Here is a 20139-nt window from a genome sequence, read left to right on the forward strand (position 1 = left end):
ATTGAGTTATGCCAGCCTGGGCTGTATTTCTGCACTGATACCACAGGTGTAAGGCAGAGCTACTGAAACAATGCCACCTTTGATGCCACCTCATATCCATCCATCTTCATCACACTGGAAAAATTACATCAATGAAAATCACATCATTTCCCCACAAGCAGGGTTGTCTAATCACCATATTCCTCCTACATGCTCTACTGCCCATTCTAAAAGGTGGATCAAAGCACAGAGCTCCTCTGCTCATTCCAGGCTCCCATTCCCAATTTTCCAGGCAGATGTAAAGGGTGTCCCTGCTGCACAGCACACACAAGGAGGCTGACATGCCCCAAGAGCACTGCATTATCTTCAGTTTCAAGTGATGGGCCGTGGCAAAGCAGTGTAAAGCAGCCAGGTTAGAGCCTTCTTCCCCTCCTGCAGGGATGCATTTTGGTCCACCTTGACTTCTAAGAAGCAAAAACAGTTGCTCAAATTTCTCATAAACAAATCCCATAAAACAAAATGCTTTCTTATAGTCCATTTCACTCCAAATCCCAAAGAAACTTGTGATGTTGGAGGGCAAGTTATTTCTTTTGGCTGGCCTTGCTAGAAAAAAATGGCATGCTTTATTTTCCTCTTTACAGGATTCATATTGTGTTAATAAAGTACTCTTGATTCCCTCTGGCTGACTCTGCAGGAAAACTATTCTCGCAAAGCTTCTAGTCTGGGTTAAAGTAATGTCGCTTAAAACTGCCCATAATTGTTTCAGTCTCTTAAGTTTAATGCTGAGCACTGGAAATTCTGCCAAATTCGAGTCAGGAATGGGTGTTCTGCGCTGGCAGGATAAGCTGACCAAAGGTAAGGAATTCAGTAAATGTAGGGGGAATTTGACCTGGCATTTCTTTGAGCCAGCTTCTGTATTCCTGACCTTGCTCTGAAGAGAATGGAAAGACAAGAGAGAATCAAACCAGACGAGAGTTTAATGGGAGCGCTCGTTATTCCATCACGGAGCGGTTCCTCCTCCGCTCTCCTCGCCACTGGCTCCACAGCACCGCGTTCCTCCAAAGGCTGGAGACAGGCAGCAGGAAGCTGAGACTGGAAAGGAGCCTGGGGACAGCCTGAGTGGGAAAGAGGGGGAGCAGCCTTCATCCTTGGAGACAGCCCCTCGAGGAACACAGCTCCGGTAAACACAGGGTGAGCAACAGCTCCAAAGGAGAAGGGAACGCACTCAAGGAACTTCAGACCTCGAAAACCAAACATGGGGGCAGTGCTGGATGTCCATTTTCCCTCCAGGGGCAGGGATGGCACATCCAGGTGTCCTCAGATCCATCAGGAGATGCTTTCAGTGTTTTTCCACACCTTGCATTGGGTTTCCCAGCGGCTCTGCCCAAGGCTGTTCTGCACTGCAGGAGTCAAGCCAAAAACCCTAAATAACCTTCCAGGGATCTGCTTTCCAGTTCTTTTAATCTTCTTCCCATTTCCATGCTGTGGTGGGTACATTTAGTGTCCTCTGGGTTTAACTGAGCCTTCAGCACAGCTTAGTTGGTATCAGCTCTTGCAAAGCCAGGATGTGATTTCTCTGGGTCCTCAGTTAATTCAAATGTGAGCTCTGAGAAAACTTTGGGCAACATTTTTTGAGTGTGTGGAGGTACATGGAATTGCATGATTGCAGCAGGTTTTCTTTTAACTTAAGCTAATATTGGAAGAATAAGTCTTTTTGGTTTTCCTTGGCATTATTCATGCCCAAGATGCCTTTTATTTCTATTCAAAAACCTAGGAGTCATTTGCAGTGCTACCATTCATGTCTCAAATTGTCTCAAGAAGAAAAACCCATTGCCATTTTAAACCAGGAATGGTTTGTCAGAATTTTGAAGGGAAAAAAAAAAACAAATTTAAAAATCCTTTTCCCTTGTGCTTTTTACAGTAGGAATCAGGATAAGCAGGAGTCCTGGCAGAGAAAGTTCATGCCCCAGCCCACCTGAAGGGGAACAGAGATTCCCATTTTTCCATTACACTAATTACTTACTGCTATCCCTAAAAGACCAGAAGGATCCTTGGAAAGGTAATAACTTCATGACAAAGCAGAACAGATTCTTTAGCTGTAAGAACTCAAGCAGCTTATGAACAACTGCACTGGGTCAGCCAAAGGTCTACCTTTCCTGGCCAGTAACACCACGTGTAATAAAACTATCAGGGAGAATTACCACATTCCTCATTTAGGTCTGTCCCCTCCAACAACTGTTCCCAACTATTACTTGGCTTTGAAGTTCCCTTCTCCCATTTCAGATCTAAGGCAGGCACTGGGGACCCAAAAGACCATTCTAATTATGATAGTTACTATAATAAAGGATATCACCTTTCCCCACAAACCTTGAGTCCTCATTCCTCCATGGGAATGCTTTTCCTTGCACATTGTTGGCCTCACAACACTCGATCTTCAATTTTCAAAGCCGAATATTTATGCAGAACAATAAAGTTTCTGATCCTCCAATTACCCTCCACTGAAATGCTTCCATGCATAACAACCACATGTACAAGCAAACACTGGGAGGATCAGGACCTGAGATAAAACATCAGTTGTAATGTGTCTGTGTCCAAACTCATTAAAGATGATAAGAAGCCCATGGAAATCAATCTTGCTTTATAAGTAATTCTGTATTTGCCCAGGTTATTTTTTCTGGAAATGATTTTCAAAGAGCTAAAGAGAGCACACACACAAAAGGGGAAAAAAAAAGCACCACCACAAAGACACCTAAAATAAACCAGCACTGCTATTTAAGCAGTCTGAGAGAATCCATATCAGCTGGGATTACAGAAATAGGCAAGAATTACAAAACTGATGAGGGTTTTATTTCTTTAAAGAGCTCCCCCCTCTTTGTTCATGTCCGTTTTCTGCACAGAACACCACTCTGTCCCTCCACTCAGAGCCTACACCATCATTCATGCCTCCTCTTCTGCACACAGCCCACATCCTTTCATCCCCTGAGAAGAGTTAAACACTCCTGTTCCTCCAAAGAACAATTTATTTTTCCTGACAAGGCCTTTTATGCAATTAGCTAGAGAAGCCATAGCCAAAAAGAAAGAATAACACATGTAAAACCACGCCAGAGAACAGAGTAGGTAGGAACTTGTTGAGTCTATTACCAGACAAAATGTTTAAATCAATGGTGTGTTCTCATAAATCAAAAGCCATATTTAGCCCTAACTATAACCATCCCTGAGCAATGTGGAACAGAGAGAAAACACTTTAAAAAAATAAATTTGAAGCTCCTGAAGCAGGGAAGGGAGGAAGCAGCAGATGAGACAAGCACAGTGCAGGGTCATCTCCCAGAGAAAGAATTTATTTTACAGGTGAGAATGGAGGTGCCACAGCAGTCAGGGCTGAGCAGAGCCTGCCAATCACACTGACTTGTCCCAGTCTGGTGGTCATTTGGAGACATTACAGAGCCATTTGAAACTAGTTCAAACTTGGACAGTTATATGAGGTTTGTGCTGTACAAATATCGAGCCCAGAAGAGCCAGAGTTCTTTGCTACAGATCAGAGACAAAAGGATTTGCACTGCAGACCATAAAAGATCATTCTTTTTCAATTACACTTGACAGGTCTGAGTTATTGTAAGAGGAATAGGTTTGGAGTAGTAACAGTGAACCAGAGAACATAATGTAATTTGAGAAACAGCACGAAAACCTCATCACATCCTTTTCATTTTCAGCTGGGAGTGCAAGATCGTATCTTTTCACCCCTCCATCCTTGTTCATCCCTTTACTCTTCCCCTTGAGCTGCTTTGATTCAGATTTAGGGCCCCCATTCATCCCAATTAGATGGCTTTTCTGTAAAGCTGCTTTCCAAACCCATGCTCTACTTCCATTGACAGGATTTCACTGCTTTCCAGAAATTAATGGATTTCTCACATACCACAATTTCTAAAGGTCCCTTCTTCAACAGCATCCTCCTCAGCACAGACACCTTTAGCAGTTGTGTTAGAGCAGTGGCTCTGACCCAAAGAAGGATCTTTTTCCCTGCTGTGAACTCCAGCACTCCTCATTTTTATTTGCAGCAGTGCAAGCACAGCTCCCAAGCACAGGCTGCTGCTCAGTGCCTGGGAACAGAAAACAAGGAGCAGGTCACCCACAGGAGCCATCCTCAGCTTTGGGCTCCTGAGGCTGTAAGGGCCTCCCCAGGCTGCTGCTCGGGTTTGTCTCACAAGGAGGAGGTTTCTTCCTAGCCATGTCCTTCCTTCTCACCTTATTTACCCTTCTGTTCAGTCCACCATGCGATTTTATAAACTTCATTTGTTCCTTTAGGCAATGGGTTTTACTAGAATTGCATCCTCCCTAAGAAATCTGGGACAATTTGCTTCTGCTTTTGCTTGCAGTGCTTAACACATTGTCAGCACTCCCACTGAAGCAATCACACTGGAAATAAGAGTTGCTTCTTCCAGTTCTGGCATTTACACATTTTTATGAGACGCTGGAAAAGTACAATTGGATATTTTTTTCCCCTTGCAAATGCTGAGACAGTAATAAGTAACAGATTCACAGAGTTCTGACTTGGATCTAGGTGTCTCTGACATGTACCATGTCTTTCAAATATATTACACACTCTAATGCTCCTGTTATCAAGAGCTTAAGCTTTTTACCTTCTCCTCCCACCATCAACAGTGGAACCAGGGAGGATTCCCATCACCAAGGTCCCCTCCACACTTCCCACCAAACAAAGCAGCCTGCTGGGGCTCCAGCTGGGAGCAACTTCTTGCATCATCTGGGTTCATTTTCTTACCCTGTTATTGCCTCTAATCATCAATACTTCAGTATTTCTAGGAAGTTTCAAAAGGGGAAGGCGGTTAAAAATTATTTGAACAAATAATATTGTGAAGCAAGCCCGAGATCACTCCACATTGTTTGGGACCTCCTCTTAATTCAAGAGCTGCTCGTGGGACACGTCTGGTGGGACCCTCTTGAGCCATAGATGATGTGTAGCTTATCTGATGGCACAAAGATAGAAGAACTTAAAATTATGGAGTGATTTGGGTAAGAAGGGACTTTGAAGATCATTTAGTCCCACCCCACATCTTCCACTAAACCAGGTTGCTCCAAGTCTCATCCAACCTGGCCTGGGACAGTTCCAGGGATGGGGGCAGCCACAGCTTCTCTGATTGCTCATTTTATCCTGGTGTTTCCAACTGCAAACCAAAGAATTTAGGTCCAGCTGAATCCAAATTAACGTCCTAAGACAAATGCACGAGACAACCCATTGCGATGGCTCTGAGCAGAGCTCTGCCAGAAAGTGAAGCAGGAATGAAAATTGAGATTCATTGCATTTAAAGTGGACTTTTGAGCAGGAAGATGAATGGCTGCATTTTTCTGGGCAGATTTACAGGCCAAAAGAATCCCTGGTTTAACCTCTGAACTCGGAGGGTTTCATAAAGGGAGGAATTTGCCTATCGGGGTCACGCATGTGAATTCCCAGGCATTACAAGATTGAAACTGTGGTCATTTCAACCTAGAAGAGAAAGAGGAAAACCCACAACAGGGTGGGAAGGGAAATAAAAGTTAAGAGTGCTGCTTCCAGACCATCAGACAGCAATGGACACACTCAAGAAAAAAGCAGATGCCCTGGAAGAATTAGAACATCAAAATGTTTGGTGCTCACTGCTCTCAGGTCGCTGATGGCCACGTAAAATCACACCTTGCATTGCCCTCAACCAGAAAATCCCAGCTATCCCTGACTGCTTAGTAAATGCCTGACCCTCTTTCCATGGAAAGATGGGCACTGTCTTCTCCTCATCTCATGATTTTTTTTACATAAGCACCTGCTTAAGTTGCTACCAAAAAAGGTGACAGGAGCCACATCATCCCCAACAGCTCAGAGGAGGAGAATCACACAGGAAATACAAATTATAAACTGGAAAACCCTTCCCAATTTCAGAATATGGTAGAATTTCTACAGCACTCAGATACACTCATCATGCATACCCAAAAGTAAATATCACAGAATGGTTTGGGTTGGAGGGAACCTTAGAAATAATTTCATTCCAACCGCCCGTCATCTCCAAGAGCTGTAAATGATTTAAAAGTGGAAAAGGGAGTACAAATACCAAATGTAACTTTACTAAATATTGGAAGCTGGCCCTGATACCTTGTTCAGTGGGCTCCCAGCTGATTCTTCACCCACAGTGTATTTGCCTTTCCTTCCTCCCAGCTGGCACTCAAGTAGCAACAGCCTCAATAACAGATTTTGGGAATTTTTTTACTGTAACCAGATTTGTAGTAGCATTTAAAGCTGCATTTAACATGAAACTGAGCTATTTTCTGGCTGGCTGTAAAAAATGGAACACGAGCTAACATTAAATAATAGATCATGGAGGGTTTTTGAGGCCAAAATCCCATTCTTAATGGGTTTTTAAAAACAATGACAGCCCTCTGTTGATGCAGGCTGGTTTCTGGGAATGCAGTGACCAAGGATTTGCATCTGTTTGCATCTAGAACTTGTAACTATTGAACAAGTTAAAGCTCCCAAGCACAGATGAATGTTTGTTGATTCTGTCCTAATTGGTGTTGCATTAATACCAGCAAGAGATCCCAACCCTACATGTGGTGCTACAGAAACAGAACAGATGCTCTGTTCCAAGGATCTCAGCTTAAAACTGAGCCTGCAGCTTAACAGCAGCCTAGGAAAATCCCTTAAGGTACCAGTTGTTTAAAAAAAAAAATGAAAATATTTTTAGGAATAGTGTTGACCTTTCTGAGCTCTTTTCTTCTCAAGGGAAATTTAATTTCATTTAGAGGAAACATAACCGTGCTGTTTGAAAGTAGCATGAGGGTTTTCTGCACTGACAGAATTTTCTTTGGAACAGAAAAATCTTCCTGATGTTACCAAACAAACAGAAAATCTTACACATATATTCCACTAAGCAACAGAAGGGAAAGAACTTAAAGGGTTTTATCAGTATAAACAGCCTTTGGGCTGATGTTCCTATGGGTATCTTTTAATCTCTTTGTGAAAAGTCTGGAAGCTCCCTGTGTTATCCATGAAACCTTCCCACAAAGTCACTCATTGCCCCTTCCCAGCTTTCATCACTATCAGCTCCACTGGAAATTTAGGAGTGGTAATCCTGACATGGAAATACAGTCTGGAACTTAGAGATTAAATTCTGATTTAAGCAAAATAAATCTTTTCTAAGAGTAAAAAGAAATAAAAAGCTAGATGTTAAAAGCAGAAAGTTGGGCTATGAATATAAATAATGTAAAATAACCTAATAACCATTCCCAGAATGTTTTGGGCTGGAAGGGACCTTAAAGCTCATCCCATTTCACCCCCTGCCATGGGCAGGGACACCTCCCATTATTGCTCCCAGCCCTGTCCAACCTGGCCTTGGGCACTTCCAGGTATAAACACTTTAATCTACATCTCTCAGCTAGGGAGGAATCTGCAGTCCTAGGAATTTCCCTGAGAATTTGCAGTTTTTGTTGGGCCATGGAGTAAGAGGCAGGGATTGGTTAATGTCTTAATTAATTTACAGGACAAAAAAATGCTGCAGTAAGAAGCTTCCCCACTATCCAAAATCTTTATCAACCAGGTGAAAAATGATGAATTTTAATTCCTCTTCCACTTTTGTTTCTCCCACAGGCATATCACAGGCAGGTTTCCTGACTATCCCCCTGAGAAGACAGGTGGTTCCAAGGCTATTTTTATTGAAAAACACCCAGAGCAGGTACTGTCCCTCTTTTAATGAAAAAAATTCCATTATGTTGGGGAAGGATTTGCCACAAAACGTGTCTGTTTATTCAAGTAGAAATTTTCCCTACCAGTGGCTCTAGCTCTCCCAGAACCTTATGGTTAAAAGCTTTTTCTTGCAGGTGAAAGAATGGGATTTTTTTTTATTTTTTTTTTAAGGATGTTTCCAATCAGGTACCAAAATCTGTTCCCTTTCAGGCTGTGCAGCCACTTAATCACGACTGAAGGTGCTCAGGTGATGGAAAAAAAGTAGAGAATAACAGCAGAGAAGAGTTTCTTACGCAGGCAGGGCTAAACCTTGTTTTACTGACAAGGCTCATTAAGCAAATTTAACATCCCAGCGAAGGAAATATCTGAGTTGATCTTGTGTGTTGTAGTGAACTCTGTTGTTTTTCCTGGTAAATCCCTCTCCTGATTTCTCTGGCTAATGGAAGTGGCTGATAATCTCTTCCTCTGATCTGGGTGTCATGCAGGGAAAGTGATTAAGCCCAGCTGAAGGCAGTGGTTGGCACTTGGAGCCTTTTCCACCCATCCCTGATTCAGAGTCAAGCGGGATAATGAGTCTGTTGGGGGAAAACAGGAAGCAGGATTTGGCCCCTGAGTGAACCAGTGTGCTGGGCTAGGAAAACCCTGAGGTCAAAACCTGAATTCTGTGGTCCTGAAAGCTCCAACCCTAAGACTGTTGCACGATTTTTCTGCAGAAAAGTTTTGGTGCTCTAACACAGGTATGGTAAAAGAGGATTTTTATAGAATCACAGAATGGTTTGGGTTGGAAGGGATGTAAATATCATCTCACTGCAGCCATCCTGACACCTTCCACCAGCCCAGGTTGCTCAGAGCCCCATCCAGCCTGGTCTTGAATGCTTCCAGGGCTGGGGAATTTTGGATCCAGTCCTCCCTGGGAGCCCAGGGTGGAGCCTGGGGCACACAGCAGTCTCTGTGTGCTTTGGGGGGATGGAAGGACAGGCTAAGCCCAGCACAGAGCACAGCACTAACCATCTGCTGACTTTGCTAAAAATGCAGGAAAACTGCTGCAAACAGCTCCCTGTGCCCCACTAAAACTGAATTTGGGGCATGCTCCTGGTTTTAGCCAAGATCAGGGGCTGAACCCTGCTGGGCTCTGCTCCCAGGTCCTTCTGCTGCTCAGGCAGGCAGAGGGAAGGAGACCCTCAGTGAAGTTTTCAGCCTCTAAAGTAGAAACACATGCCAGAGTCCAGAAGACTTTGTTGGCTGCTGGGAGCAGCCAGGAGCCACCCAGCAAGCGGGGCTTACTGCTGGAGAAGGGTTTGGGGAATGTGATGCTAAATAGAGCTGCTGCCATCAAGGATTAACACAGCTCGGGAAGAAAACCCTACAAGGAATTATTCTGAGCAGCACTGGATGTGGAGGTAGATACTGGAGAAATGGATTTAACCTTCCTGTCATACTCCCAGCTTTCAATTCCCACCTTCAGCTGTTTTGTTGCCTTTCCTGAGCATCTGCTTTTTCTTTACATGAAAAAATGGAAGCCAAAAGTCTGGCGAGCTCGTTTTACTGCTTGTTTCCCTGAACCCTGGAAAAAAACCTTCCTCTATTTCCCTAACAAATTTTCACTAGCAATTATCTGATTTTCACCAATTTTGGGGCCTGTTTTTTGTGTCACAGCCTTAAGAAACCTCCACAATGCAGTTGGCCAGAGAAAGTTCAGTGCAATCACGATTTTACCTGAGTGTCAGAAAAGTCAAACGTTTTTTGTTCAACTGAGTCAGCTGCATATTAAAAAATCCCTGAGGCCACTGGGTTTGTTCCACACACTGGTCTACTGGGCAACATAGGAAAGGAAATCCTGGCCCCATGGAAGCTGATGGGAGTTTTGTCCTTGACTCCAGGGTGGACAGGAGTTCACCACCTCTTGTCTATGTGAGCTCCCGTGCAGGGGTTGGTTACTCCCAAGTCAAACTCCATGAAAAATCAAGACTGAACTGTATTTTAAAAGTGAGCATTTTCTAAGGCTTCGGTAAAGACACTTTGGGGAAAATAAAATACAAATTAATCACTTCACGAACCATTGCTGCATTATTATACATTCTATATTTCTTGATCCTTTGACAGCCCTGACCTTACTTGACTTTGTAATGTAGCTGGCCTTCTGCACAAACTGCTTCCATGACATTTTACAAATACCTTCCCAAAAGATGTGCCAAAGCCATCCCAACACAGAGTACCCGGTGCTTCAGTCAGAAAAATAAGTGCTGTGCCTTGACTGAAAAGAACTTTTTCTCTACTTTACTTATTCTTCTAGACAAATTTAACATTCCAGGACATCAGTGTAATCTCCCTGCATCTGTTCCAGATTTCTATCCCTAATGGTTTTTTATGTTTTGCTCCACAGATAATCATCAGATGTGACAATTTTTAGCTTTGCTCTTATCCAGCTGCCAACAAAATTTCGATCTCTTCCTGTAGCTCATTAAGTCTCATCACCATGAAAATAAGCCAAGAGAGTTGCCATTTTGCAGGCACTTCCCCCTCTCCCGGCTCCCCCTCATTTCCAATATTAAATAACATTCCAAAACAAAAGAAAGGTGTCAGAGAAGGACTAAAAGCCTTAAAATATTCTGAATATATCAAGTTAACCATGAAGGAGGAGGGAAACTGTACTTGGCCTCTTAAATTGCACAACACTTAAAATATTCACCTACAGACAGCAATCTACCTTCCCTAAAAACCATGCTAAAAATCCTCCATAAAGAAGAAACATTTCCTAGATTTCAACAAAACTTCTTTCTGTAGAGTTAATATTCCATAAGAGAAACTTTTCCCTCCAGGAACACCACGCTGTGCCCCTGTAAAGTGTTTGTGTTCCAGCTGGTGTTGGAGCCAGGCTCTGGGGCTGCTCTCACCTGCCACAGCATTCCCAAACTCACTCTATCCCTGCTTTTCTTTTATGCCCACAACTCTAAAAGGCAAGAAGTTCAAGTAAGATCTTCTTTCAAGGAATAAGGGGAGGGTTTATTCCTGAAGAAGAACATTTACCTGGAGTATCTGAGCCAACACTAAACTTCCTGTGTCTGAGGACAGCAGAACAAGTGATTGCTACTGGCAGCTGGAAGTTTTCCTGTGCTTGGCTCATATAAACCAGCATTAGACACTTTCATTCATAGGCTACACTCTGGTTTAATGCCCAGTTCTTTCCCCCCTACAAAAAAAAAAAAAAAGTAGATTTGCACTGCAAGATTTTAGAAACAGGGCTGAACTGATCTGGGTAAACAAAAGTCAGTTTAAGTTTTATGGAGCATCAGTTTTAAAGGAAAATGTCTTGTCAGCCACTGAAGAAAATGTTACTGGAGAAGAATCATCACTGGCATAATAGAAGTCCTAGGAAGGACTGGGAAAAAATAGGAAGAGGCTAAAATTAATCTGTTCCTACTGCAATATGGTTTCTTCCTCAGTATTAAGAGTTTGCTAACTACTTTGCATCATTTCATAAATTTCATTTCATTTCAAAAATAGACAACCTAGCAAAGAAAAGGGGAGTGCAGAACAACTTAGAAAGACATCTACTTCTCTTTCCACTATGAAGTTTTCTCCAGGGCAAAAAAAAACTATAGTAAAACGCAGGTGAATTGCCTACTAATCTCAAACTAACCTTTGCTTGCCATTCCCTTTCTTTCCTCCTCGGTTGTCAGATTGGTCAGGTATCTCCTTGCAGCTGGAGGGGAAGTGGTTGTGTATAAAAGAGCAGAAGCCACTCGAGGTTAGACACACGGGCAGCTTCCCCCCAGCTCCCAGCCCTCTGCAATCTGCTTGGAGCAGAGGTGGGAGCAGAGCTGGAAGAGCTGCAGCAAGGCCAGGCAGAGGGACAAGGACACTTCAGTGCCATCACAGCAGGTTCATGAGAACAGAAACTCTGTCTCAGCCCTTCCAGTATCGTTCATCTGTGCAAAAACACGAAAGCAAATCACTCCACTCGGAGTCTGGATGCACTTAAAATGCTGCCTGCAGAATGCAGAGGCACTGCTGCAAACTGAAACCTTTTGTCAATCATGTGTGTGTTTACAGGTACCCTGCTGGATAAAGCCACCCCTGAGATGCTGGGAATGGTTCTGGTTACCCTTTGCAGGCAGAGCAGAGCAGAGCAGAGGTGGAGGGGACAAGGTTGGGTTTCTGGCTGCCTAGGAACGCTACAGTAAAGGATACACTCGGAGTAGCTCTGTTGGTTTTGGATACAACAGGCCTGCTGGGACACTAAAAACCTATTTTGAACTCCAGTCAATCTGTTAATCTATCCCAGGGAATGAAATGCTTCACTGCTTATCACCACAAGATGTGACTGAGCGGTGCTCAGGGTTTGAATTACCATATTTAATTAAATGTAAGATACTGAAATGCTTGGGGAGAGCCACTAATGAAACTGCCCTGGCTGCAAAGCACAGCCCTTGTCATTGTCCCCTTCCAGCATCCAGTGTTGAGTACATTAAAAGGTGTACTTGAGAAAACAAATATTTTCACTGTTACAGGAAACACATCTTACAGATGGAAATGTTTCATTTTCTACTCTTTCGCAGTACTGCTGGTATTAGTGGTCTATTAATAAGCTTCAATGGATTTTCTGATTTCGACTCATTAGTAAGTGATCTTAGAATTCCTCTCAGGGAAGAGAAAGCTGCCTAGAAACAAGAGAAGCAGCAAATTTTCACCCTCTGCCTTTTTCAGATAATAAAGTATAAATGGCCAGGAACTAAAGATATGGGAATTGATGGAGCTGTACCCAGTATCAGCTGCTATTTGCTTGCAGGGATAAAGATGTTGAGCTATCCCTGTGTATCTGTCAAGGTTTGTCACAAGATCTCTACCCAATCTCCCTCACCCACTAGAACAATTTCAGTCTTTAGCCATATATTGAAATTAGACACACCTCAGGGCAGCCTTTTAAAATCCATCCCTATAAAAAAAATCAATCTGCCTCACAAACACCAGGACAAATTCATAATCTGGGTCCAAGTCCAGAGGGAACTTTGAGTTAGGTGTCTTTAGAATATTCTGCTTCTGGATGGCTTTCCATAAAAGCCCTCACAGCTTGGGACACAGAAATCAGCTTTTTCCTAATGATAAATTGGATAGTCAGCACCTGTGCTGGAGTTTGCAGGGGGGAGTGTCCTCAGCACAAAAATGCTCCTCTGTGATGGTCAGGAATTGAGAGTGCAGCCTGTTGGGTGTTGTGTTTTCCCAATCACATTCCTCCCTGTGTCTTTCAGGTCGCTGAAGAGCTGGCTGCCAAAAAGGAGAAGGAGAAAAAGGAGAAGGAGAAGAACGGGAAAAAAGAGAAACAAGCGGTCAAAGCGAAAAAGCCAGAAAAAGCTGGAAAGCAAGTAAGGCAATGAAAGCAGATTGTGAAGCCAGAGGCAAAGCTCAGGTGTGGGCAGGGGCTGTTAAGTGACATTAAACTGGTCACCAAATTCCAGGCTCAGGAGACAAAGAACTGGCTGAGGTTGGTCTCTCCCAGCCTTTCCATGACCTCGATGATTCTGGGGAATTTTTTACCTCTCATATTTTAGGAATGGCCATGACTGAGCTCAGTGGGAAGAGCTGATGGAGGTGCACATGGTCAGGGATGTAAATGAGGGCAGAAATACACGCAGGGCTTTGAGATCATTGCCAGGACAGACAGGTAACAAAGTGGTGACCAAGCATCCCCACTTTTCATGTGGGTACAGAGATGTTAATTACTGCCACCCCTTGCAGAATTAGGAATGAAGAGCCTGAGTCTCACTCAGATACCCACCTCAGAGCTTGTGTGGATTTCCAACTAATTTTTAAACCACATCAGGCAGCATTGCATAAACCTGCAAATAAAGCCATGCATTTTCAGCCCATGTTCTCAGGACAGGAGCTATTTTTGCTGCAAATGTCTGTAGACACCATTTAATTTACAGTATACCCCCTGAAATCTTTGAGATAAAGGGCTGCTTCCAAATTATTTCAAATATTCCAAATATTTCCAAATTATTCAAAATACTTCATTATTACACACACTTCCAAATTATTTCAGGAGCAACTTCACAGGGCAAAACACCTGTGAAACAGAGCAGTGATCAAAGGGCATCTTCAAAAGCAAGCTGTGTGTCAGCTTTCACTGAAGCAGCAGCTTTCGTTTCTCATTTACTTCACAGTATAAACAAAAGTTGAAACAATATCTATTTTTTTTAATAAGAGTTATTAATCTCTCACTAAATATGTGGAGGAGAAGGGTGAGTTTTCTAGGGCAAAGCATACTCTTCACTGCAAGTTTTACACAAATTAATTTGAAGGCCTAACCCTAGAGCAAATATATTTCAAAAAATGATGTTTTTCTTGGACAACATCCATTAATCTGGCCAAAACTCTCAGAACATCTAGCCAGGAACCTAAATTACATGAATTTAGGAAGCATCAGTCAATTTAATTGAAAGGTAGATACCTTAATGTTAACTTGTAAATGAGCATCTTGAAAACACTGCTTGGGAGTTTGGGGTGAGTTGGTTTTGGTTTTTTTTCCTTTGTAAATGAAAATTACCCAGCAAGCTGAAGGAGCAAATACATGAATGTTTTTCAAGGTCTTTTAAGCCTGATTGCTTAACTTTGCCAGCTAGGAAGGGTTGTGGCTGCTCCTGTGCAAACAAGAGATGTTTTTTTTTAAGTTCTGGTCACACGTCTTCAGCCAGTCACTTGTTACTGTCACACTGTCACAGCGCTGATGAAGCTCCTGAAACTGGATGGCACCTCACCCATCTGCTTCAAAACCTGACTTTCACAGGATAAAACATGATTCCTTCTTGGTTTTGCACATTTCTGAAGATAAGAACCAACAACAGCAGAAATGTGTCTCAACCCCTTCGCAGCCTCTGCAGGGCTGTTTGGAATTGGGGTGAAATAACAGCGTGGAGCTCTGGGGTTTTATAACTTCATGTCATTCCCATCTCCTCAGCCATCACAAGTCCTGTCAAGTAAAATTCTGAGCCATTATATCAGGTTCTCTACGGTTCATTGAGAAAGAACAAAGGGAACATTCTCTCCAAGGTTATAGCACTGACAGGGGGAAAAAAAAGAGTATCCTAGACCAGTTGAGAAGTATCTAGAAAAGTTCTAACAGCAGGACTCTTATTAAAATAAGTATAGGCTATAAGTCATAGGGATGCAGGCAGAAAAAAAGCTCTGCTCCCAACTTCAGCTCTTAAAGAAAACAAAAGTTTGATCCCAGAAGGAAATTTAAGTATTTCTGAAAAGCCTGATAGCAATCTTCACAAAGAGTATTTGATATCAAAGTAACTTCACTCTCTTTTCTCTGCAAGGTACTGATTTGATTTCCCATTAGGCACCTAAGGAAAAAAACAACCCATGGTTTCATCCCCACAAAATCCCTCTTTCCAAAACCCAGTAACTTGCTGGAGTTTGTCTCATGAGCAAGGCTGAGCATCCCTGAGTGCCAAACATGGGACACACTCCTGTCCTTACTGAAACCCCTTAGGAAAATGTCCAGAGGAAATGTGCACTGTGCAGCCAATTCAGCTTTCCCTGCTGTTGAATGGGAATCAGCCTCAGAAATAGATTGACACTCTCATTTCCACATTTCTGCTTAAATTCAAACATATATTGCTGGTTCAAGGGGCCTTAACACATTTAAAACAGAACAAGCACGAACTCAATCCACTGAAAATCAAAAAATAAATGAACTGGTTTCAAAGGAAAAGTTATTTTTATTATGTTGACTCTTAGGCTGTTAATTGAGGTGAGGGAGAACAGAACTGCAACTGTCCTTTAGACACAAGAGTGGGTTTGATTAAAATCAATTAAATTGACACAATGATATCGTTGACATCAGTGTATAAAATCACTGAAGCAAATAACTAAAACAATTCATTGCCCTATTTATAACAATAAAATGTTGATGTGTCCTGTGGTATTGAGAGGCTAAAAACGAATAACCCATTTTTAGGCTGGTTTGGAAGGAATTTGTTTGTTGGGTTTTCTAATAATTGACACATTTCCTCTCAGAACATCATGGTTTAATAATTTTCTACAAAATACCATGGAAAAATGGTAAAAGAAGGATTCTACCTACTGCAAATGATCCAAGGATGAACCTCAAAGTGCCACACCCTGTGGAATACATGGGAATAACTGAGGATTTGAGCTCAAATCCTCCAACTTTTTGTTTTACTTAACCAAACCAATTCTTGTTCAGTCAAGAACCTCCTGAGTCTCTTTCAAATGCTTCTCTAGGGTAGAAGTGATAAATGTATTTCGATTTTTCCTGTCCTTCTGGGCCCAAACTGTAATTACTGTAATAAAACTTAAATTAAAAACAAATATTTGATAACAGGGCTGCAATTGTACCTGCAGGCAGCAAATATGCCCCTAATTACAGGGTTTATTTAGGAAAGTGTTTAAAGTGCAGGAGCTGAACTTTATATCTTGCTGATAACAAGTGGTTTGCAGGTTATTTAGCAAAATCCTGATGCACCTTGTGCTGTCTCGTATAAATCCACATTCACCTCCTCCCCAAACAGTGATTTAATCTCCCTTTGTCAGCTGTTACCTTCATTACATCTTGAGACTTATGACTGATACAAGACGAAGAAACTTTGACAATTTTTCTGGGAGGTTTTTCCCTCAGAAATACTGGGTCAAGGAAATAAAACTGTTTAGGGAATATGGCAATAGAAACAAAAGTAACTGGAAAAATGGCATTTCAATTAAATTCCATTTAAATACTGCAAGTCTCCTACCAAAATTACATTTTCAAATAAGCTGGAGTTTAATTCTTGTTTAATTCTGTGACTTCAGCTGATACAATGACACCCTTCTCTCATGGAGCAGCCTGGGCTGGTGGCAGGTGTCCCTGCCCACGGCAAGGGTTGGGATAAGATCTTTCAGACCTTTTCCAACCCATCCCAGAATTCTGTGAAACAATGCTGTCAGCAATTCCTCTCTTCACTTTCCCCCCAATCTAGGTAGTGGATCTAAGATGGAAAATTGGTCCAAGCAATTTCCTTTCGATACTGGAGGAAGGAAGCTCTCAGTACCAAGGTCAGTAGAAAAATATAACAATTCCAGCTGGAATGTTCTCCCAGATCAGCTTAATCGGGATGTCATTCCTATAAGGTCAAGTGGGCAGCTGCCCAAACTGTGGAACATTATAAAAATTAGGATGTTAGATTAAAAAATGGTGTTTAGGGAGTCTCTCAGTACCTGAGTCCTTCCAAGGAATCTGTCAAAACCATTGAGTTAATCAGGCAGGAAGGGACATTTCTGTGGGTGAAAGTGAACAAACTCAAAGCAAAGTGCTTCAATACATATAAAAAAGGCATTTTAGGATTTTCTGAGGGCAACAAGAATGACATCAGAATAGCCAATAAAGCAAAAGCACAATACTGTGGATCAAGTTTCAGCATCAGTGTTTTCATACTCCTGTCCTGTCTCTTCCAAGAGTGAGAACTCAAGGGAAGAGTCTGTGGATTCCTTGGCAGCACCCAGAGCTACTCCACTTATTTTTGATTATATGTTTGAATAGGAGGAGCATCTTCTCAAGCAGAGGCACAAAAGTATGAAGGTACTTGCTTCCTGCAAAGTGTGTGAAACTAAAACATAATCCAGACTTTCAGCAAGGGGCCTGGCTGGCTTGGTACCCCCAGAAGCAAGAATTTCTTAATAAAAATCATGAAAGTTCTTTTCCAGATCTCTTCTCTCCTCTGCTTTTGATCCTTCTGTTTATCTCTTCAAGACTTGTCTTCAGTGCTCACCCTGATTCACAAGTGAATGAGAAGTCTTGCACTTGAGTAAAGTGGAAAATGGGGTTATTTTATCTCTATCTCTGCAGATTCTGTTCTGATACAATGTGGAAAAATATCTTTTCTGCTCTCTACTCTTCAGAGTTAATGCTTTGCTAAAATTCCTGATATGAAAAGTCTCCATTATTCCCTCCTGCTGACAAATTACTGGCATCAAGTTTTCTGCCTGATTTGAGCTGGCTGGAGAGAAAGAAGTGAACAACTTGCTAAATGTGCATCAGTAGTTCAGCCTGACCTCTGACTTGTAGCAATTAGGATTTTCTTACACGTTATAAATCATAGAGCAGCTTTCTGGCTAAAAAGGACCTTTGCATCCCATCTACTCTCAAATACCACGTCAGAACCCTGCTGAAGGCAGCAGGAGCTTTAGATAAGGATCAAATCCATCCAAACTTCTTTCCATAGCTGGCCAAGGACGAAATGGCATCTTGAACTCCAAAGCAGCCGTGGCAAGAGTGGGGCTCCCACCCAGCGAGTCCCCAGGGCAGGGAAGGAGCAGCGTGGAAGCAGCAGAAGGGAAACAGGAGGGCTTTGCCTTGGAGGGAACATGCTTGGCTGTAACATCAGCACAGCACTGGAAACCAGAGTGAGGAATAAAAACACCACAGAGGCAGATGAGTTACTCTGATGGCATTGGAGACTCCCAGATTTCAGAGCTATCTCATGTAATAAGCCAGGGCTTTTACGAGGGGATGGGGGATTTGTCACCAAACTGTGTCTGAACACCAGCACTGCCATTCCCAGCAGACACCTGCTTCGAGCCCTGCAAATACAGAACTTTTCTGGGGTCATTCACACAGTGTGAGTGCCTCTGTGGTTCCCATTTCCCACTTAAACACCCACACATCTCCAGCCCATCCTGCCAAAGCTGGCAGCTACTCCCCAGCTCTGAAGGCACATGAGAAGGAGCCCTTTTCTGCACAGAGCACAACCAGAAACCCTCAGAGTGAAAAAGCTCTCTTGCAGGCTTCAAAGAATACCTGCAGTTCTGTCTTAGGCAGAGGAAGAGTCTATAAATGTGCAGTTAAACTTCAGGTGGGTTTTTTTTCCTCCTTTTCTCCTGGCAAACCTTGTCTATTTGACACCACACTTATTTTTAGTAAACAGCTGCTAATTCCTCCTTGCTCCACAATCCCCTGCCTCCTTCACAAGCACTTTGGGCTTTTCACTGCAGGACACTCACACAATACTAACCTGGGAGTCATCAAAATTATTTTAATTTTAATCTAACCATGGATTCTTTGGTCATCAGAATCAAATCTACAACAACATCAGCCCACACCAGTGCGAGCAGTCTCTTGTATTTTTAATTTTAGGCTGCTTTCCTCTCAGTAGCAGAATTATGCAGGAAAAAAATAGGTCTGAGTTTGGACTTTCTACTGAGAGCTTTTTTCCTAATCTTAAGTAGGTCACTTGCTATCAGCATTTGCACAGAAGTTCAGATTTATTAGTGTAGAAATCTTGAAAACAAGATTGAAGCAACAGAGCTTGATTAAGAAATGTTTGTATCAGGAGTAATTCAAAGCCCCTTATAAGTCTGTCTAAAGTTTACCTAAATGATAGCTGGCCAAACAACAAATATCTTTGTTTTGTCACACCCCCCAACACTTAATTTTGAGAAAATGTTCCCATCCCATAAAACTTGTGCTTTTATCTCTAGTTTACTTAAATAATTTTTAAAAATATAGATCAGTTTTGATAAAAACCTAAACATTTTGCTTACAAACCTTTTCACTCTGTGTTTTTAACTCCTCTACCAAGCTAGAGCTGCTGCCTAAACTTCACTGGAATTCACGAAGCCTTTTAGCCTCCTAGAACTGTGTCTGGCAGTTTTTCTGCTTGCTAAACTCCACTTGCCAAGCTCTAAAAACACTTATTTTAAATGATGTTGTTGGGAACAGCCACTTTGTGTGAGATCTCCTTTCACACTGGAATAGCCAGAGTTTATGTGGGGCAAATGTAAGGCTCAGCCATTACCTCCCTCTTCCTGGGGTGTATTTTTGCAGTGTGAAGCAGCAATGTGCTATTTTCCCCCATTCTATAGAGGACCAGTTGATATTTATGACTTGCTCAGTGTCACAGAGAATATCTGAGTTCAAATACTCCATGGTGTGTCTAAATATTCCTTTAAGGTGTGGTGATACTCTGTATTTTTAACCAGCCTTGAAAAGATTCAAATCCTTTTGCCAGGAGGTTCAAAGTGGTCATTTCAAGAGAAGCTTCATGCTTCAAATATATTGCAATTGTTAGTCACAGTCTGTTCTCTGAAATTCTGGGATATTGGAGTTCCCTACTGGCCTGCAGAGCTGGGGTTCTGATTTAGGAGTGGTCTGGGCTGCCTCTGAGCCCTGAGCTAGCTATGCATATAAAACAATCCCAAAATAAGCATACACTATTTTAGAAAAGGTGACATAAATTTCACTGCATACACACAGGCACAGAAATAGCTCCTGGAGCTGGCTGACCCTGCCTGTAACAAAATACCAGACTCTGCTGACCAGCCAGTGAAAACATAACATCCTTAGCCTCCTGACCCCCCTATAAAATTAACTTTGAAACATTTTGTTGATCTATAAAAGAATAACAGAGCATCTAACACCTATGAGTTATTGATCT

The 20139-nt window shown here is 42.3% G+C and overlaps 1 protein-coding gene across 1 annotated transcript in view; it reads left to right on the plus strand.

Moving 5' to 3' along the window:
- IQCA1 (IQ motif containing with AAA domain 1) overlaps window positions 1-20139 on the plus strand; it is a 97838-nt gene that overhangs the window by 43315 nt on the left and 34384 nt on the right. The window contains exons 7-9 of the mRNA XM_058839899.1: window positions 7607-7691; window positions 12952-13065; window positions 16687-16762. Coding sequence (XP_058695882.1) covers window positions 7607-7691; window positions 12952-13065; window positions 16687-16762 — 275 coding nt within the window. The remainder of the gene's footprint in view (window positions 1-7606; window positions 7692-12951; window positions 13066-16686; window positions 16763-20139) is intronic.

This window comes from Poecile atricapillus, chromosome 5 (assembly GCF_030490865.1).
Source record: "Poecile atricapillus isolate bPoeAtr1 chromosome 5, bPoeAtr1.hap1, whole genome shotgun sequence".
Lineage (NCBI taxonomy): Eukaryota > Metazoa > Chordata > Aves > Passeriformes > Paridae > Poecile > Poecile atricapillus.